At 46.2% G+C, this 22,219-nt stretch overlaps 1 protein-coding gene across 2 annotated transcripts in view; it reads left to right on the top strand.

Annotated features, from left to right (window-relative positions):
* Positions 1 to 22,219, top strand: part of PMFBP1 (polyamine modulated factor 1 binding protein 1) — a 1,360,893-nt gene that overhangs the window by 1,311,935 nt on the left and 26,739 nt on the right. For both annotated transcript variants that reach the window (XM_069635509.1, XM_069635508.1), the window contains one exon: positions 6,549 to 6,619. In XM_069635509.1, coding sequence (XP_069491610.1) covers positions 6,549 to 6,619 — 71 coding nt within the window. The remainder of the gene's footprint in view (positions 1 to 6,548; positions 6,620 to 22,219) is intronic.

Raw genomic sequence — 22,219 nt, 5'->3', positions numbered from 1 at the left:
CCTTATCTAAGGTCAGTCTGCTTAAGAATAAGGCCCTATGCTCGAAACTAAATGGACCTTCCTCTTCGCTTCATGCTTGGAAGACTATGGTTTGACCTCCCTTCCCTCGGCTTCCCATTTTGCTCCCTTCCCTTAACTCTTGATAGACTTTATCGATCCCATCTGCGATACTGCCTATATCAAAGTTCTCTTCTAAGGCCACTCTAGAGGACCCTGGCGTTGCTCCCTTTACCGAGAGGAACTCTTGCACTCTGTAGCATCATATTGTAGGACTTGGCTCCATTATCTCCTTTTGAATGTGGTTAATATCAAGCTCCCGTTGTCTTTTCGTTCGTTCTAATTCTCTGCGCTTTTTCGCATCCCAGCTAACTCTTTCCTCTTTTTGTCTTATCTCTTCTCTCCTTCCCCCTCTCTTCTTTCTTCCTCTTCTCTTCTTCTCTGTATTCTTTTGTCCCTTTAATGTATGCACTTCCTCCTCTTCTCTCTTCCTTTCTTGTGTATCCCATTCTTCCATTGCTCTCTGCTGGTTGTCATGCTTCCTTTGCTACTCTGCCCTTTCTTCTTTCTTTTGTTGCTCCTCCTGATACATCTGTTCTTGCCTCCGTCTGCTCTTTCTTTTATGCTCCTCTTCCTTTCATCTTTTTTCTGGTTCCCTGTCTTTTCTATCCTGTTCATCCTGATCTTCTCTTTGCCTTACTTCCTCAATGCTTTTCCCATCTAGCTTGAGTAATATCTGTCCACCCATCCATTCATTCTGTACGAGCGTTACCTCGTCAGCTTTATCCTTTTCTCCTTTCTATCTCTTAATTTCTCGTTCTATTTCTGTCGATATATACGATCGTTCACTTTTCTCTTCCTTGTCCTGCAAGATCTTAAAGATCTCCTCTTTTCTCTTATTCTCCACTGGACTATCATCACTGTTATAAGCAGGCGGTTCGTATATCGGATTACTATACCCCGTCGCCGCTTTCCGTTCCTTTAAAGTATACAATCCTGTTTCTTCCGTACTATCGCCTTTTACTTCCGGCGAGGTAAGGGGAGCTGAGGGCTCAACACCTTCATCCTTACACTGATTAAGCATCCACTCTTTGGGTGGTGGATCTTACCTCTCTTCCTGGTAAATTTTCCAGAGCTCTAAAATAGCTAACCTCTTCTCTAACTTCTTTCCCGTGTACGCAGCATGCAAGTATGTGGTCCTGTGTTGCAATACAGCTTTTTTGACAATTATGCCCCTGGTGGCCATGGTATGAACATCTTATTATCTGCCGTGCCTTTCACCCATTCCGCACTATACTGTTTGAGCTTGGGCATGTCTTACACAAATACATCAGATGAGTAATATCTCCCATTGTGATGAGTCTCAATTGACTGTCAATAATTACCAGAACTTATAAAATGCCGTTGCTGCTTTTCGATTCTTAAAAACAATAAATATGAGCATGCTCCAACAATCGGCACTCAAAACCTTTATTTCTCCAATTGTCTCTGTCTTCCTCTGGATTGGTACCAACCACTTCACTAGATAAATAGTATAACTTCTTAACTTGTTCTCAATTCTCACACAACTGTTTGTGTTGCTCCTCGACACATTAATTCAACACAAATTCATAAACAGACATACTAGTCGACTCTTTACATAAAAACTTCGGTTATCACCCTTATTCTCTTGCCCCTACTTAATACTCTGATCACAGAGTTTAGATTGTCACCTTATGTGGACCTGTCCTGCAAGTAGCCTAGTTTACTCCGATTGGAGTGTGAGACAACCTCTTCTAAAACCCCCTTGGGTTAGGACTCTTGGGCATTATATCTCTCTTTCTTTACACAATATTTGCCATTACTTTTGTTACTTTTGTTACTTTTAAAATGATCACAACTCCGTTCCCATAGTTTGCCATTCCTCAGTCTACTTGCCATTCGCTCGTTTGGCTCGAGGCCTTCGGTATCGTCTCCTCCTCCAATCGACCACTTTCACTTTCCATCGGCAAAGTGCCTGTGAAAACCAGGTAGGGATTTCGTCAAAGAGGAACCCTGCCCACGTCTCAATATTCTTGCAAGATTTCTATTAGGCTACTCGCCACAGGAAACCCTGCGATCTTCCGGCTAGATGGCGGAGGATGTCCGATCATCCAAAACACTGGTGTTCTAACAGGTCGATGGGTCTTTTATTAAACCATCCGACATTGCTACCACGCGAACCCAGGGGGCGTTCTTAAATCAGTAACAAGTCTTGCATGGATGAGACGCAGAATAACTCTTACACCAATAATAAGACAGAGTCAGGAAGTTGGCAAATAGTCTTGTCCGACTGTTTTATTATTGATTGTCTAAAACAGGGAGTTACAACGGACGTTCGCTCGAGCTCTCAATCATTTTGCATAGAAAACACATTTATATACTAGAAATGTGTTATACGTGATGTCATACTACGTGGCAAACAAGAAAAACCTACAGGGAGTTGCGATACACTCAAGGGGAACATCTAAGTATACTTTCTATATAGGGACGGGTTGTGATTGGGTCTCTACAGTCAGGTGGACAACTTATGCCCACCCCTAGTGCAAGTCATCTTCAACAGTTATTAAGTAAGCGGTATATCATTGGCTCTCAAACAATAAGGCCCTTCATTATATGGCCCTCTATAATTGGTTGGCACACTCGTGCCCTTCTGGAACATTCAGCTCACTAGCAGCACGTAAGCTGGTACCCCAAGTGTCAGTGGGTGTACTTAATTAGCCCAACATCCCTCATCGCTCATGCCTTCTGCCATTCAGATTGTCTTTGAACTTGGCCTTGCAAAGTATCCTTGCTCCTGGGAATATAGTATAGACACACTCTTATCACGCCCAACTCCTATTTCCATCCTTGGCTCAAGTGACAGGAGACTGTATTTCGGCCTGTTTTGCAGCATTTGTCTTCAATTAATAAACTTGGCACTCACGGGGTCCTTTCTTTGCACCTTGACATGAGACGATTCAGCATCTCACGGTTCCTGTTCTTTATAGATAGATAACCAGTTCTTGGCTACTTCATCCTTGACACCAGGCCAGACAGCCCTTCCAGGCCTTTCCATGCTCTTAGCTTCATGTTGCTGTGACACAGCTTTCCGATCCTTCTTTTTCCTTGGGTCTGAGCTTACTAAATATGTCACACCAATGTCCAGAATTCTATATAACTGCGTCTATTCACTACGTATAGCTAGCTTTTAAGATCACTTAGTCTACTTCCGTTGCTGCATCTGTACAGTTATAATAAAACGACTTGCATTTTTGCAGTGCTCTCCACACGTGCAGTCTTCATTTCACATATGAACGTTCACTCGATTCTTTATTTCGCCATCAGATTCCATAAAGTCTATACGTCCTCTTCTTCAGCCACTCTTTTCAGTGCGTCATCCTCATCTTTCTTTCGTCTTCATATTCCTTTGGGGACCTCTTCCAAGAGCTTGTCATCTCTACAGGGATACATCATATAGGGTTTTCTCAATGGATACCTTTTCTCGAAGACTCTCTGTGGACAAGGCACCGTCACTGGTGTCGTACATGTCGCGATTTCTGGCTTCCAGCATATAGGAAGGATGGGGGTGGGACTTCCTGCAGAGGCATTCAGCTGCTCATCTACAATATGATTGCAAGGTCCCTTCACCCCCAAGATTAAATTACTATCATGTACCCTTTAGATTAGTTCAGCATAACAACCTCCCCCTTACCACCACTTTGTATCTCCCATTACAAACTAGAGATTATATGAGCCTTGAACACCCTACAACTATCTATGATCCTGTAGTCAAACCTGTTTGGAGAATATGAACACCCTGCTTTACTTGTACATACAAGATGCATTTACTTTTTAAAAGATATACAGTATATAAACTATACCTCTATATGCACATTCTTTTATTCAGAATGATAACCGTGTTTCTGTGTATTTCACCTTGCTTACTCTCCTTGAAAGCTTGGCCTTGATTGTTCCAACACCCACTCCCGGTGGCAACCTCCTCACAAACAGCTGAGATTTAGGTCAGCTAAAGACTGCTCAAATTCTGAGCAATATTTGACCTGAATATTTGACCTGGCCAATTCAGGCAGTGTTGTCCCAAAGTGAGTGGGCAGACTGCATTGGGAACACCCCGCCTGGCAGAGGGGAGCAAAGATTTCCACTGCTGGCTATATCCCACCAGAGCAGACCTCTGCTTGGCTTCGCTGATGTGCTGTAATGGTTTGAGTTTTCTGTTGCCAGTAACCCTGGTTACCACGCCCCAGTAGTTGTCTACTGGACAGTAACTACTGTTCTCTCTGATTGAACAACTCTGCTCACTACCATAATGGGATTTAGAAATCCCTGTGCATCCTTTGGGATTTGGAGAAGATGTCTACCTGCAGTGCAGCACAGAGAATTGGGTTGATCTGTTTTGCTGTACGGGATTGTGAAAGGCATATGAACAGTGATTTAGTTCTCTGCCTAGTTGTAGGGACCGCCAAGGAGGTGGCTCGGGGAGGGGGTTTTGTGGTGTTTGGGGGGGTCCAATCATGACAATGATGATTGTGCCCAAGGGTGGTATGGGAAGGATCCCCTCATCACTCTCCCTAGTTCTCTGTCACTGACCAGGAGACACTCACAGTGGGGGACAGTCCTAGTGACAGTCACCCTCTCAGCGCCGCAGTAAACTGGGGCAGAATAATCCTGGCAGCTTAGAGTCTCTCCAATACCCTAGTAAAGCTGTAGATAAGTTAGTGAAACCCCTCCACACTAAACGCCTGAAGCTCTTCCTCATAGACCTGGAAGTGAAAAACAAATCCAATTTCATTTACCCATTCTTTATCCAGAGCCAATTTCATTTACCCACTCGTAGTAACATATTTGTCCTGATGACAAATATGTTACTACCAGTGGGTAAATGAAATTGGATCTGGATAAAGAGGATTTATTTTTCCCTTCCAGGTCTTTGGGAGAGAGCTTCGGGCTTTTAGTGGGGAGGGTTTCGCTCAGTTTTGGTTTCATTCAGCCGGTGGTATCGGCAGTAATTCCAGAGCCCCGAAAAGGCTCTACGGAAGCTCCAGAGAATCATGCTTAATACAATGATGCAAGTTGTGCGATCCTCCATGAGTTTGAGACCTGTGTTGGATACAAAATTGCTAATTTTTGGTTTCCCAACTGTGGGTCTACTCGCATATGATAAGCAATCCATTGCCTCCCGGCAAGCATTCTCTCACCAAAGAGAAAAGGCTTATCACAAATTTCTTGAGCATGTGATTTAGGTGCTGAAGGAACTGGAAAGTAGTGTCATGTGCAGCAATACTAGAGAGGATTGGAAAGCTGACAGTACATTCCAAGATGCTAAACTAGCCAAATGAATCCTTTGTCCGTCCCCCTAAGCCCAAAGTGATTCCAGGTGCACCCAAGAGCGGCAACCAATCCCAACCCTGTTCTAGTTATCAGACACAGGTGCAGCCAATTACGAAGAGTCCACCACCGTGGGAGGAGGAGGAACACTATAAAGAACAGAGATTCCAGTTATTGAGCTTAGGTTTGGGGGAGAGAGGAGTGCAAGAATCTTGAGTTTGGCTGTGCCTGGAAACTGGAGCGGGTTTGAGAAAGCAGAAGCTAGAGCGACAGAGAAGATTGGACAGATGGCACCTCTGGAGAGCAGGAGGTGGTGGTGAGAGATATGAGATTTAAGGAGGAAGTGGTAAGACCAAGGTTATAGGAGGACATGGCAACATCAAGAAGAGATGGCATCAGGGTCCAAAAGTGGTAGAGGAAATGGAAACATGAGGTGGCAAAGATGGGACTGAAGAGGCTGGGTTGATCCTAGACAGGACCAGGCGGTGGGAGAAGGAATGAGAGTGGTCCGGGAAGGCTCAGATAATATCAGAGAGGTGACGAAGAAGCATGTGGAGCTCCAGTTAAGACCTCAAGACAAATCGCCAGCTCTCCCTACCAGCTAACACTACTGATCAGTCTTCTGGCAAGACTACATTCCCAAATGAGCCCATGGAGCTGAGACGTGGTGACAAGACCTGTTTCTGGACATTAAGGACTGAGAATGACATTCAAGAGGCCAGGGAGGACATTGTGTGGTTCTCCCGGGGAGAGAGGACTGGTTAAGCCACGTAAAAAGACCCCCCTGACCACTTTGTCTGGGAAGATCTCATTTGTTCTTTCAAGTTGGCGTCTTCATAATTGTTTCTCTTTGCTGTGAACTCAAGCATATAGTTGTGGTGCCCTTCTTGGTCCCATGAAAACCCTGTGACGGAACCTGTATGCATTTCAGGGTTCTCATCTGAAATACATGGTGGGGCATGAATGCGCTTGTGAACGCTGCCGCTGGAGAGAATAGAAGAGGTTTCTGCTTCCTGTAGTGCTGTGGTAGGGGGAGAAGTGCTTTTGATCTATGATTGCAGGAGGGAAGGTTTCCATTTATACTAGGTTGGGATTGGGATGACTGTCAACAGTCTAATGTCTTAAAGTGTTTGTGTTCAAATGTTGTATATCAATGCTGAATACCTTCAACATACATGGTCCTAATTTTCTTTTTTTATTCACAGACTCTTAATTCTTCTGAAGTGGAACATAGAGTGGCCCTCGATCAATTCAGATCACAATTACAGGATCATAAGTAGGTTTTCTGATACTCCCATCCTCTACCCCCTCTTATATGCCAATGTGCCTTTATATAGCCATCCTACAAGTTACTCTAAAATCTGGCTTTTAGATATTACCAACTATGCAAAGTGTGACCTATCAACATGAATTTAAAGCATCACCTGAAAGGTGTTTTTAATTAAGCAGTGGGACCTGCATGCATGTCCCATCTTCTCCCAGAGGCCTAACACCACCTTTCCCTACAGCATGCCTTACAGAAATGTATTTCTAATATATATAATCTCTTCTGCAGATTCATTATCTTTGGAATGGACATTGTGAAGGGTGAAACCTGTTGTGGCTGATTTTTATTTTGTCTTGACTACTGGCTAGTGCCTCTTATTGTTGGTTTGTACTCTTATATCCCGTCCCCTTTCCCCTTACTTATGGGAATTTGTGCCACGCCGGGATGGGACTAGACCCAGATGCCCCTCCCCTTTAAGAATGCACATGTGCGTGGCTCAGCTACGTCCATGCCTCTGCTCCCACCCTCCTTTCTTTCTCTGTTTTGTTCGTTTTCTGCTTCCGGGCCATAATTCTTTTAATTATTCCCTCTGCTCTCTCTCTCATGCATGCTGTAAAGCAATGTTTTCTCTGTGCACCTGCTGTCACAGGTTTTTCTCACTGGTGGGCCCTTGCGCTCTGTGCTTAGAGTTTGGACCCATTTCTCCCCTGTGTGCTCTGTGGTGCAGGTTTGCAGAAGTCACTGAAGCATCACTGGCTGTGATGGGAGGAGACCAGCAAGCCGACTCCCTGGATGACTTCAAGCAATTGGTGGCCTCCTAGAAAGGTACCTTCTTCCCCCAAACAAGTGATTCCTTTCCAGGGATTGACGAGGTTGGGAGGGCCCGACGGGGCTACCAACACACCACCCGGGTCTGCTCTGAGGAGGCTGTTACTGATACTTGCACATCGAGCCCTCCCTGGTCTGTCAACATACTTCGGTCTGAGAGGATTCCTTCCTTTGCAGGGGCTTCTACAGGGAGAAATCCTTTCAAGTGTTGTTGGCCTAATACCAGGATTCGTCCTGAGGCCCATCCTGCTCCTTGCACCGGGTGATATATGTCATGTCATTTATAACGCGCCTGTACACAAGTGTTTCTAAGCGCGACAAGAAAGGGGAAGACAAAGGGGAACAAACAATCTTACTAGGCCTTGTGTCATTCAGACCGTGCAAGGGGAAGGGAGAGAAGTGCCAGGGGCAGGGAAGGGGAGAGTGCAATAGCAAAGCTCAAGGAAGTTCCGCCGGGGTGGCCGGCTCTAAGTAAGTGCAAGGAGGCAGGGGACTGTTGGGTTACAGATACAGTCCCTAGTGCGTGCTAGGCCCAGAGGCAGTGCATAGGGCTACTGTTCGTGAAGGGGCCTGGTCCCCATAAGGTTCGGAGGGAGGCCAGGTAACCAATTAGTGCAGCAGACAAGAACATCAGCAGGGGAGAGAGAAAAATCAGAAGCGAAAAGGAAGGTCTTGAGTTGATTCCGGAACCTGAGGTGGTCCTGCCCAAGTTTGAGAGAGGCTGGGAGGCTGTTCCAGATGGAGGCACCAGAGGATAGAGATCTACCCCCCCCCCCCTCTCTGCCCGGAGAAGCCTCTGACCCTAAGAGAGTTGTAGGTGGATGAGCGGAGGGCTCGTGAAGGAAAGTGCTTAGCAAGTTGAGAGTTGGATGTAGTGTGGTCCCTGGCTCCAGAAAGCCTTGTGGACAATGCAGAGTGTCTTGAACTTGATCATTGCAGCCACCAGGTGCCAGTGGAGAGATTTCAGGGCTGGAGAGATACGATGCCTGGACTTGAGGCCAAGGACAAGTCTTGCAGTCCTATGCTGGATTAGTTACAGAGGGCGAAGAGTAGAGGCCGGAAGATTTAGAAAGAGGCTGTTGCAGTAGTCCAGTCTAGAGAGAACCAGCTTCTGGGGGAAAGTGAGAAAAGGAAGAATACCTCTGAGGAGGTGCAGCTGGTAGTGCGACTTCTTAGAGATGTCCGTGATGTGAGGAGAGGGTGGAGTCGAAGATGACACCAGGGTGTTTTGCCTCACAGGAAGGCGCAGGTAGAGGGCCCAAGGAGGGCAGCCAGAGTGAACGAGGGAAATCGGGAGCAGAGGTCCCAATGAAAAGGATCTCGGTCTAACTGGCATTAAGGCAGAGATTGTTGGAGGCACACCATTCCTGAATTGCGGATAGACAGTTGGGAATGAGGGAGAGAGGAGAGGAGAGGAGACAGAGGGGAGCCTGTAGGAGAGCAGAATGTCATTTGCATAACACTGAAAGTTAGGAGAGAATGTAAAGATGATGTGGGCCAGATGTGCCAAGTAAAGGTTGAAGAGCCAGGGTGAGAGGTTAGAGACCTGGGGAACACCACATGTGGAGAGGAAGGACCCGATTTGGACATGGGAGGCTCGATCCGAGAGGGAGGAGGTCAATCAGACTAGGGCATGATCCGTGATGCCCAGGTTGTCAGACGATTAATCAGGATGGGGTGATTGACTGTTTTGAAAGCAGAGGAACGGTCAAGGAGGATGAGGACAGAAGGAAGGCTAGAGTCGAGATTAGAGCGCAGGTCTTTACAGGGTTCAGGAGAGCAGCTTCTGTGATTCTGGCTGCTCTAAAGCCAGACTGATGGTCATGGAGACAACCAACAGATACAGTATGGAGAATACGCTGGGCGGTGGGCAATTTTTCCACTGGTTTTCCCAGGAAAGGAGTGACAGAAATCGGCGGTAATTTGCCAGAGAGGGAGTATCGGCAGAAGGCTTCTTAAGGAGGGGGTGCACAAGGGAGTGCATTAGGACAGGCTCTGGTGCTCTCGTGAGGGGACTGTCTGGAGCCAATTTGAGATGTTAGTCTTGCAAGGATGCCCTCAAAGTTGCAGGCAAAACCGCGCTTCCAGAGACGTTGCATAGCTGTGCAGCACAGGACTCCAGGTTTTGGACGTTTGCAGGCCTGGGCAGCTCTTCTGCGGATGGCGCAAATTGTAGCTGTTCTCAAGACTGATTAGGCCCACCAGTCTATGGGAGGAGGTAGTCTTCTTCAGATCTTTCATGTCGATTGTAGTGATGAAGTTCGGACAGCAGCTGCAACTCAACAGGCTCCAGTCAGTCGTTGGAAGTGCTGGCGACGTCCTTCTTTGTCCTCCACTGAGTTTCTTCTCCAGGATCTCAGGATTTATACAGGTGAGAGGCAGGAACACTGGCTGAGTCCATCCATCGTGACCCAAAGCACCATTCAAACTTGGGGGTGGCTGTCCAATGGGGACAGCCAGTCTCCTAGTCTGAAGTGGTTTCAGCCAGGCACACTGCAAGATGAGAGGCATGGGAGTTTTGGTTGACCTCCCCCCACTTACTGTCCTGCCAGGCACTCAGGGAACCTTTGCAGGGTTTCTATGGGAAACCCAGCGTTGACAACGGAATAAAAGAACCTTCCCCCACTCAGAATGGTAGAAGAAGAGATCAGAAAGGACAAGCCATCTTGTTCAGGGTTTAAAAAACAAGGCCACCATTTTTTAGGTATGGGGTGCCTTGTGTACCTTTATCGCAGCTGCGAAGACAACCTGCGATGGAAAGTACAGAAAAGGTTGTGTAAAAGGTACACTGCCACCAGCCTGAACAGATGGGCTTGTAGTAAAAAAAATGTTACTGGAGAGGTGAGAAAAGGGTCACCATGTATCCCCTCAGCACTCCACATAAGGTGGTGTGAGCTGATTTTGCAAAATCAAACACAGGAAGATACAAACTTATACCCCCTACCCTAGTAACTGCAAGAGTTTGTCAGGGAAAGAAACAATGAAGTAGAATCTTTAGGAGCTTCTGACAACACTGCACAGAGAGTGCTATGTGTTGTTTAGCAAAAAGGTAGATGCCTAAAAATCAGAGGAAAGCGTAACTCTGAAAAGAAATCACAAAAAGGGTCCAAAAAGGTTTCCTACATCAGAATAAAAGAAAAAGTTTGGGAAAAGGTTTGCACTCACCCAGGAGAATTAGTCAAACAAATGCAGGTGTCCACCAAAAAGTGCTGGGGGACTCAAAGGGAGTGGAGATTTCACACAAGAAGAGAAATCTACCCTAGCACTTGTGAGCTAGTGTTTGCAAGCGAAGCTGCATAAAGCTTGGTTTATCGCCAAAAGCTCTAACACATTTATGTGCCGAGATGCCTGCTGTGGGGTCCCCATGCCCTGTGCTGAGATAGCCTGGCAGTGTGCTCCCCATCCTGACTTTAATGTGTCTGTCGTTTCCTGCCCTGGAGGGTTCACAAAAGGTTGTCGTTTCAACATGTTTGCGCTAGAGTCCACCATTTCAAGGTCTTTTGGGAAACAATCACTAGATTGTCCCATTTACTTGTTTTTTGTAACCATTGGCCTGAAGCCACTCCTATCAAGGATGCATGTGTAGGTATGGATATGAAATGAGAAATATGCAGGATGCCTCCATTCCTAGCAATCGTAATACTTTGCGCACTGTTATGGACTGGTGGTCTAATCAAAAGGGATTTGTGCCAGAATGTCCTGAACCCTTTACTGTAATGGATATAACATACCTTCTTTGGGCGGTATTTTGGAGGTAATACCGCTGGGATACCAACCGATGCTAATAGCACTACTGCAAATCGGTCCGGCGCAATTTGTGCCAGATCACGAATTGCAGGGGGTGGTAATTCGGCGGTAATAGCGCCGGCGGTAATAGTGCCGAACATTTACTGAAAATTGTCATTTTACGCCCAACTCGTGATTTGGTCAGCCCTTAAATGCGGCAGTAATACTGTTACCGCCGCATTTAAGGGCTCGGGACAAACGTACGATGAGGCCCTTTTTGTCTAGAATAGCTCATGGGAACTTTTTGAAATGACTTGGGATCAAGTTTGATTTTGGCACATTTATTGAGAAGCATGCTTGATGAAGGAAATCTATGGACTTTCATGTTTTTTCCTGGCACTCGCGTGCATTTTTCCATGTCGTGAGCCAGTCACCCAGCTAGGAGAAAACTGGGATATTTTGCCTGCGTAAATGTGCTGCAACCTTTTGTGGACACGCAAGGTGTCGATGAAATCCCAAAGGAAGTATTTTGAATTGGTAATACTTTGCGCCTAACCTTGAACCAGAGTTGCTTTCGATGATCTTAGAACACTGAAATATGAAAGTATGCATCTTTCATGTCCAGAGTTGCTGTGAAATCCCCCTTTTTGATAATGGTATTACTTCATCTAGTGTTGACATTTTGAACTTTTGTGGCTTGACAAACTTGTTTGCTGGGCGCAGGCCTAACCTTGGCCTCATTGTTGGGGACTGTTTGGCCCCAAGGTAATACATTCAGTAAATACCTTTGTTTTGCTGAAGTCTGGTCGATGGTCCCTTTTTGGAGAAGTGTTTTCACTTTGTCTTGAAACAGTCGTAGATGATGAACCTGCAACCTTCTGTGGCGTGGTGGTCAACTGTGTGGTTGTCTAGTTGGTTACAGTAGCCTCGCAGCACCGTGCTGAACATCCACTTGTCTGTATTGATTCCGTTCCATGTATGAAGGAACGATGTTATCCAACCAGAGATACGTGGAAGGGGTCCTGTAGCACTGGGGGGGGTCACTGTTTTGAGGAGGGAGCCCCCATTGTAGGTTTACCTCTTCTACAGTGTTGTCCAAAATGAACAGAGGTATTTGTAGCTACCTGGCCTTGTGACAAGCCTTTGCCTTGTTCCCCATAGGACGTTTGCTTATATTGTTGAGGGGGTAGCTTTAAATCTGGTAGTAAAAATGGTCTGCTAGAGGGAAAACCTCGGTACTGAAAAGTCTTACCTGATATTTCTAAAGTGCCTGTTTTCTGGGCCTGGTCGATAGGCAGCTTGAACAATAGCGTAATCATGAAGGGTTTCTCAATCAAGGTAGCCTAAACCTGCGCTTGAACCCTGTTCCTCTGAGCCAAACATGTCCCTTTACCAATGTGGCTCCAACTATATGCCATCCTGCTGTTTTCTCTGCATCTAATGCATTCTTGATGACTGTATAGGTAGACTGTTTGCCCTCAAGCACTATTCCTCGTACTTGTGCCTGCAATGAGTTAAGGAAATCATTAATGATAGCACTAGTTTGCCTTTTTGTGCCCTATTATGCCTGCCCACTAAGGCGGTGGCATATACTACATCCACATTGTAAGCTGATTTGGGGGCATTTGTTCCCCCATAGCGTAGATCTTTTTTACTTTACCATCTTACTGATGGTCTGAGGGCGTTGGTTAATATTCCATTAACTATACTTTGGCAGATTTTAAGAGAGAAGGCCCAATGCATTATTTGATTGATTGCATTAGGGGCTATGCAGTGGATATCTATGATAAAATCATCAGGCTCATGAGTTTCAATTCTGAATCGTGCTGCTGCTCTTTTCAGCAAGGACATGCACGCAAAGGGATTCTCTATTGGGGAATTTGTCTGGGCTACACATTAACTTTCGGATCCATGGGGTAGTCATCTGGATCGCCCAGGGCTTCTACTGGGGTGGAATCATCCTCCATCAACCAGAGGGTAGACATCATCATCATCATAATCATCCTCACTTTGGTCATCGGGCTCATACCGTTGAAAGAATTTGGTTTCTTTGACGGTGTTGACTTCAAGACGAATACAGGCTTGCTGCATTTATGTACTGTTCTTTGCATATTCTTCAAATACTTTGCTATTTGTAGAATGGTAGTGTGGGTGGTTTCTCATCCCATATTGCTGTGGGAGAAAAAGCAAGAGTCCTTGCCAGAAAATTGGCGGCTCTATTCCTTCTCCTCCTCCTCTATTGAGGAGAATTCAAGCAATCATTTCTGTTGTAGGAAGAATGCTAATGGCTGACTCCCCCTTCAGAACATGCAGTAGAGCTGGAGTGGCACGTAGACACGATAGAGGACATTTTGAGCTGTGTTGTTGCCTTAGGCAGAGAAAATGCTATCTTTAAGGGGGTACTAGCCTTTCTTTTGGGGGTGGCATGTGATGCATGTCCTGATAGTTTCCCTGGTGACAATGTTTGTGTTTTCAGCTTCACTGTTGACTAGACACTGAGGCAACTGGGAGTATTGCTCCGGTCGGTGTCTGACATGCTTGGTGCTGACCCCGAACTATTGTCACACCTTGAGTAATGGATTGTCTTTGAGGCATCTTTCAGTGGCTTACTGGGTGCTGATCTATCCCCTCTCCCCAGTTTCACAATCTCAAATATCTCATTGGAGGTTGAGACCATGTGGTGTTCTGCCTCGGCCTGCAGAGCAAAGGCCTTCCAGCATTTTATGCGAAATACTGTACGTGTTTTGAGTTTGAAAACATTACACTCTGAACAGTTCTCTTTAGCATGGTCCCTTGGAAGGCAGTGATTACACACAGTATGTGTGTCTTTCCAAGGGGACTTAGTGTTGCTCATGGCGTAGAATTTAAATGGCGTATTCTCCATGCGTAAGGGTGGAACTGGAACTAGCCGTGATTGGCGGTCTTGGGGTATTCTTGAGGCCAGGGAAACAATACAGGCCCATTCTCCCGACTGTATGTCCTGTGGCGGGCTGAGACTTTAGGATGTTTCTTTGCTCTTTTCTTTGATTTCTCCAGCAATTTGTCAACCGTCTTGGAGTCTTTTCCCTCGCTGGACCTCTGTTTAGAAGGGGTTTTGTTGGGCGACTTCGATGCTGATTGCCTGAGAGCTAGTTTTAAAGCTCTTAGCTATGGTGCCTTTGGTGTCATCGTTTGGCATGAACCGCAATTAACTATGGCATGATCGGTAATGAATTGCCACAGACAAATCTTGTGGGAGTCTATCAGGGACATGTTGGTGTCACAATCTCAACAATTTTTGAACCCGGATGCTTTGAGTATCGACATTTTAGCATAACTAAGGTTTTTTATCAGGTGCGTCAGAAGTTTTCTCTGTGATGTCAAAAATCAATCCAGAGAAGCATGCCGAATTTTTTTTATTGAGGTCCCATGGCACGGTGAGAGCTATTTGTAGCAACGTCACGTTCAGACGTAACAATAAAAAATGCTGGGGAACCTTGATGCTAGAGCCACGTTGTGCCCCCTGCTGACAAATGTTTCAGAGAGCTGCTCCTGCACAATGAATATGTCCAAGATGAGGAATTCATGGGAGGAACATCGAACAGGAAAAATATAACCCAAGGTAGGTAATTTATTCAGTTGATATATATAACTTTGCTTACAAACACACACGCATGTGCGCACACACACACTTTAGACTTGCATGTTTTGTATAGGCTGCCATATAGTGGTTGGTGCAGAGAATTACAAGTCATTTAGTTCTAAAGTAAAAGGGTTCAACATGGATACTGCTGCCAACTATCTTTATCTTACGTGCCATGTTGCCCCGCATGTTGACATTCTCTGATTGTGTCTCTCCCCCCAATCTTTTTATGAAATCTATGAGAAAAACCATTTAAGAGATAAAAGCCCAAAGAAAGTTATGGACTTCAACTCCCATAACCACTCAGGTACTGAGACGAGGAGGAGGTCAAGGGAGTTTGTGAAAAGGGACAGGAGTTCGAAATACAGCATGTGGACTAGTTGTTTTTCCGAGCCTGCAATGAGCGGGACCTTTAAAAATGGCAACTGCATTATGGAAGAGAGGTGCAGCAAGCTGTACAGAAGGGGACGGTTGAATCCCCACGCTGGGGCTCCGTAGCACGAGGCACACAGGGAAAGCTGATGAAGCAGAGGAGGCTGCCGGGGGAGGGAGAAAGATGCTGTGTGTGAGCACAAAGGACCGTGGAGCCCGGAGCAGTGTAAGAGGCCATGGAGGTACAGTGGCTCCACAAGGCAGCAGACGTTATCCCGGGCCGAGAAGGAGAGCGGGTGTGTGACCGCAGAGCCACACTGAGTGCTGGGGGAGCATCTGTACACTCCAACCTGGAAAGCAGAAGAGGAAGCCATAACGCAGAAGCGTGAGCAATGTCGGAAACGCTGGGAAATAACGTTTAGTCTGCCCAAAGCAGCTGGGGACTCCAGGGCGTTCCAACAACTGTACCAACAAGTGATTGAAGGGTACAGGAACGCTAATGCAGAAAATATACAAAGGCAAAGTTTGTTTGAATGCAGACAAGGCAAAGTGTAACGGCAAACCCCAATCACAGACAGATGCATGAGATGCCAATGTGGGGTAGAAGATTGCTCAAGTAGATTTGAGGGAAATATTACCACAGATAGATATACAATGCACCAGTGGGTATATGCTATTGTGGTGTAATAAAGAACTGTGAAACACATAAGATGTCCTGGCAGGCAAGCATACAAGGCAGTTGAAGTTGTACAAAGATTCCTGTCAGGAGAGTACACAAGGTGATCTGAAAATCCTAAAGAGAATTCCTGGCAGGCAAGTACACCAGGCAGTTGAAAATTGTATACCGATTCCTGGCAGGAGAGTATCCCAGGTAATCTGCCAAAAAACAAGAATGATTACAGAAAGAATTTTGCAGAATATTTAGCTTGAACAGAACATTTTTAGTTGAACAAGAACTTTGTGAGTTCATTGAAGATGTCAAGGAGCTGTTAGCTAAAGCAACATTTTGCCAACTTGTTTAAGAATCCTGGGGAAGGAAACCATCTTCTGGATCCAAGGGTCTTTTCCTTTGGAGAACATTTTTGTTTGAGTCATTCTTACACTTTTGGTTTTGAACACTTTTTCTGACATCAAGTTAAAGACATTTCCTTGCACCTTTTGTTGTTTGTTTATAAGTGTGAGGGTCACGATAGGTTGTTTTGGACACAAGGATGGCTTTTCAGTTACTGACATTGTGACAAAGACAGATCCTTAGTTTTAGTTTCTAGGTAAGGAAGTTGCTCTTCAGAACAGGGCTATAGAGGTGTTTTACAACCCATTTTGGTTTAATAAAAATCTCTTTACTTAAGAAAACAACCTTGTGTCTATCTCTCATTTCTGACCTCTCTAACCCCACTCCCAGGAAGATGGCTGCCAGATATTTTAGCTGACTCCCAAAAGCATGGCAGTATCGTGCAAGGGGGAGCACGGGCTGTATTTAGCCATCTAAGTGCAAGGCTACCAGATGCAAGTACTACCCTATAGGATTGATATTCTTAATTTCCCTAATCGGGTGAATAGTAAGGAAATGTGTAGATCTAGCCCCAGCAGTAGTGGCTTGTATCACCAGGCTCTCCACTGAGGGTTGGCCAGCAATACAAATAAAGTCACATATGCCAGCCTTATGTTGTTGTGCCCGGACCTTGTCCACACATGGGATGCAGACTGGCCTAGACAACATTGTTAGCAGCATGTCTATTAAAGGCCTACTGAAGGGTAATAACAGTAAAAGTTGGGCCCTGTTCAGAGGCAATCACTAACCGTAAGGTATCAACTCGCCCTATTTAACTGTGATATGGGATCAAGCCCAAACTCGGAACCAGAAGACGTGTTCAATCCATTGGCCTCTTGAGGATCTGCAGCTGCATGAGCGTCTTCAGAGTGACCACGCTCCTCTGGCCAAACCTGCAAAAGTATGCTTGTCAAAGGTTTCTGATGTGAAGGCATATCCTTCATATTGTGATACTCCTGTATATCAAAAATGTTTTGGAATCTTTTTTTCTAGTTGCCCTATTTTCCTTACAAAGTCAAGGGCCAAGTGTGTAAGGAGGATATGATGGTGTTCTTAAACCTGCCGCTCATGTCACCTGACCTGAGCAAATCAGGGTTGTAAAAGCCAGCCCTGAGAACACAGAGTAGCGTGAAGATAATGCAGTCGCCAGTTCATCTTAAGGTTCACATATTGCCCTTTTTGATCTCCAGAGCTGTCATTAAGAGGTGTGCAGCAGGGACAGAATCCTTAATAGCCTATGGGGGCTGATCAAAGACCTTCCTCAGGTGTTGAAGCAGAAATGGAGAAGGCCAGAGCTGGACTGACCATGACTAATTGCAGCGCATCCTCATCAGTCACTGAACAATGTCTTCACAGGATGGGAGGAAGAGAACTCACTTCTTGTGTGGTGATTTCTTTTTCCCTTCTCTTCATCTCCTCCTGCCATGAACATGTCAGTCAGGTGTTGGGTTTAGCAGGGGAAGGCCTTACAAGTGGACGTCTCTGGAGTAGTCTTGGAAGAGAGTTCGAAAAGCCTCACCACCCACTTTCTTCTTAATGGCTTTCAGGATCATTCCCTTACAGGACCATGTTGTGGTCTTAGCCAAGAAAAGAAATAGGCACATGAAGTGTTGGTCAGTCACCAATATGGAGCGTTGGCATTTGCGACAGGCTTTAAAGGCTAATTTTGGAAGTAAGAGTTAATAGGATATAATAAAAACAGTCTCAAGTGGCTGACTTGCAAAAAGTTGCTGAATGCAACATGCAGAAAAAGGGAACTGAGCAAAACGGCACTTGAGGCTCGTGGTATGTAAAGGTCTGATGTCACTTGCAGTGTACATCAGCATCTGATGCCCGTGGCAGAGGCAAACCTGTAGCGGCATCATGCAAACTGCTGGCTATGGAATCATTTTCCAGAGCTGACTGGGTTAGGATGAACTTTCAAAGATGAGGAAACTGTTTAAGGAATGTATCCATTAGAACTGACCTCCTTCAAAACCAGTTCCTAGGAGTAGACCTGGATATGGAGTCACGCTGTTCTCTCTACAGGAGACCTCTTGCATCAGACGGGGGAACTCGCAGTTGCAATTTTCTTTAAGAGGCCTGGGCTAATGGCATCTTCATAATGCCAGAAGCAGGACTGCTCATGTAGTTGTTACAGTGGTCCACGAAAAGCCTGTGGTCCCTGTTCATCGTGCAAATGAAGGACATTATCTGAGTGCCCCCATAGGTCTATACAAGGGCCTGCTCCAGTGGGCATCCACAACCAACCTCCCTGGGGGGTGGAGGGTCCCAGTCTGACAGCCATGGCTGACGGTCAGCCTGGTCACGGATGCAACCTTGATAGGAAAGCAAGCTCATTGCAGGATCTTTCAGAGTCTGTGGCAATGCCCAGAGAAATCCTACCACATCAATTTACTGGAACTCTGGGCAGTTTATCTAGCATTGCGATCCTTCTTACCATCAACTAGAGATTTGCATGTTCAGATCTGAATGAACATCACCATTGCTATTCAATAAATCAGTCAATGTTTATTCAGATAAATTCATCCATCAAACACAGAAAAAACAGTAACACATGGAATATCAAAAATACACAGTTCATCACAATTATAAAACCACAATATCCGTGCTTCAAGTTCACTCCATAATCAATACATTATAAATACAATTTAGTTAAAAAAAGAATATAAATACAGTGCATACCCAGTAGCATTAAAAAAAGAAAAAAATCATCAAAGTTGTGCAAAAATCCCATTTCGAAGGGATTGTGTCCTTCGACGTATTCCTTATCTATGATATTTGTATCTCCAGCTTGTTGGCCTCAGATAAAAAAAATTTCCCAGTAGAGGGCGCTGTGCGTCGACGTCCGTCGAGTAGGTGCTCCTCGACGGCCACCGTATCGACGCCGACGTCATCATGCCTATAAATGGCCACGCGCAGCGTCCGTTGCTCAGTTCCGTTTTTCCGCGCTTCGTGTGCCTCGGAATACCTTTGCTCAGTTCATCAGTCGATATATGTTCATATTTCCTCGAGAAAACCGACTCGTACTCGATGGCTTCCTCCTCCGACCCGACGACTCCTCGGTCGGGTTTAAAAAAATGCAGAGACTGTGGGAAGAAAATGTCGTTGACGGATCCTCACAGGATCTGTTTGTGGTGTCTGGGAATCGAACACCAGTGTTCGGAGTGTGAGGAATGCCTATCCATGACGGCGAAAGCCTTGGAGGAGCGTAAGGGGAAGCTCGAGAGAGGTAAGTCAATTTTAACTTCCTCGAAAGTTTCCACGGTAGAGTCGAGACATTCGTCTCCTCACCGTCGAAAGCATTCTCGGTCTAGGTCTCGAAGTGGCCCCACCACCCGTCGAGGTCTAGACACTCGAAAAAAAGATGAAGAAGATCCCCTTTATTGTCGTCTTCTAGTTCCCCTGAAAGAGTAAATTGCCCCACTAAGCACAGCTCTCAGCTGAGTGGGAGGAATTCAGAAAAAAGATGCTAAGCGTCTTCGAGAAAGCGGCCTCGTCCCCCTCGAAGTCAGCTGAGGGTGATACCCCGGGTGAAAAGCCCAAAAAATCTAAACGCCGCGAGTCAAAGCTCCCGGCGAAAGAGTCGACCCGAAAGCGCCATGAGCCATCGGGAAGTAAAGCATCTTCGACGCCATCGTCGAAAGCCCCTTCGAAGCATAGATCGGCGCCATCGACGCAGTTATTGAAGGGTTCTTCGACGCATCCGTCGATCGAGTCGACGTCGACATCGACGCCGATAAAAGAGAGACCCACGGCTACTCCACAGCCAACGGTTACTTCGAGAGCCTCCGACACGACGTTGAGAACGTCGTTGACATCCTCGAGCAGGATTCCAATCCTCTCGAGTTCTTCGAGGCCTCTTCCAGTTTTCTCGACGCCTTTGTCGGCGCCTTCGAGGATTTTTACATCGGCGTCTACGACATCGACCTTTTCAAGGCCACTGATGATGGCTCCCTCTGCCTTAGAGATGGGTTTTATACCATTTCACAGACCAGAGCATCCCCCCTTAACTTCAATTTTTGAAGAAAGGGAAGATTCCGATCAAGAAAGGCCTTTTGGGCTGCAGAGGACCACATTACCTGAACCAGAGACTTTTGCCTCTGAGGAAAGAAGGTTGAAAGACCTTCAGGATGCATTACAGGAAGCAAGTGGCCTAGACACTTCCCCAGAAGTGGAATTTGTCAAACCAGACCCAGGGGAACATGCTGATACCCCTTATAGAACCCTAATGTCTAGAATTATGGAGTCCATGGGTTGGTCTGCGCCTTCACCTGTTTTTCAACAGGATGACCTCACAGATATTCTGGATAAAGGTCCACAGGAGGATCCTGTGGTTCCCTTTCATTCTGCTTTACAAAGAAAGATTTTGACTAACTGCGAAACTCCTGAAGTTGTCCCTGCGGTTAACAAGAAGTTGTCAGCGAAATATAGGGTATCTGCTGCTGAACCTGAATACCTATCTAAGCACCCTACTCCAGAGAGTCTTGTGGTCCAGGCTGCAACTTCATCAGGCAGTACTTCTCCTTACCCTACTGCTCCTCAGGATAGGGATGATAAAAAATATGATGCCATGGCTAAGAAAGTCTTCTCAGCCTGTAGCATGGCTTTAAAATCTATTAATGCAACTTGTACGCTCGCTAGGTTCAGCCACACCCTTTGGGAGTGTGCTTCATCGGCGGCTGACTGCATTCCGGAAGGAGAAGAAAGGGACGCATTTTTAAATATCATCAGAGATGGTAAAGATGCAATGTGTGAGTCCCTTCAAACTGGCATTGATTCTGCTGACAGTATCAGCAGGGCCATGGTGGCAAGCATCACAATCCGCAGGCATGCGTGGTTGAGAAAGTCCGGCTTTGCTTCTGACGTGCAGGCCAGACTTTTAAATATGCCCTTTGACGGTTCTTCCCTATTTGGTAAAAAGGCGGATGACAGTTTGGAAAAACTACAAACATCTAAAGCAGCAGCTAAGTCACTAGGAGCTGATATCCGACAAACTAATTTTCGTCCCTCAGGATCCTCTTGGAGAGGAAGGTCCTTTCGCTATTATTCCTCATATGGAAGAGGCAGAGGACGACCGACTCAAAGAGGCCAAGGAAAATTTACCCGTGGTGGACGGGGTAAAGGAAAGAAAGCCGCAGGAGCCGCTTTACCTTCGGCAACTGCATCAGCCGCTCCCAAACCACTCTGAGGTCTCCCATCACAAGACACCCGTAGGGGGCAGGTTAACTCACCATCTGACGGAATGGCAGGCTATTACGTCAGATGCTTGGGCATTGGAGACAGTTGCCCAAGGTTACTGCCTGCCTTTTCTTCGCATCCCTCCGAGACATCCACTGGGGAACAGCCCTCTGAAAGTGCCGGATCCGCTCCTCTTGCAGGAAGTTGTAGACCTGCTAGAGAAAGGTGCCATAGAACCGGTACCTGTAGCGGACAGGAACAAGGGCTGGTACTCCCCCTACTTTCTCATACCAAAGAAAGACGGAGGACTGAGACCCATCCTGGACTTACGAGAATTGAACAAGTTCCTCAGGAAGGACAAGTTCAAGATGGTAACCCTCTCTCAGATCCTTCAGGCCCTCCAGCTTCAGGACTGGTTGGTATCTCTGGACCGTCAGGATGCTTATTTCCATGTGCCTATCCATCCCAAGCACAGGAAGTACCTGAGGTTCGCAATTGGCAACTCTCATTATCAATTTCGAGTTCTGCCATTTGGGCTGACCTCCGCCCTGAGGGTCTTCACCAAGCTAATGTCGGTTGTGGCTGCAAGTCTAAGGAGGGAAGGGATTCATGTCTACCCCTACCTGGACGATTGGTGATCAGAGCAGTTTCTTCGGAACAAGCTCAGATCCAACTAGATTATGTCTGCCACTCCCTTCACAGGCTGGGCTTCTCCCTCAATTTAAAGAAGTCACAGATGATACCATCACAGAGACTCCAATTCATTGGAGCAGTCCTGGACACGTCCCTGGGAAAAGCCTCGCCACCAGAGGTGAAGGCTCAAGATATT

Source organism: Ambystoma mexicanum, chromosome 1q (assembly GCF_040938575.1).
Source record: "Ambystoma mexicanum isolate Mex_15411 chromosome 1q, UKY_AmexF1_1, whole genome shotgun sequence".
Lineage (NCBI taxonomy): Eukaryota > Metazoa > Chordata > Amphibia > Caudata > Ambystomatidae > Ambystoma > Ambystoma mexicanum.
The sequence above is the reverse complement of the archived record's forward strand: the minus strand, read 5'-3'. Positions and strand labels throughout refer to the sequence as shown.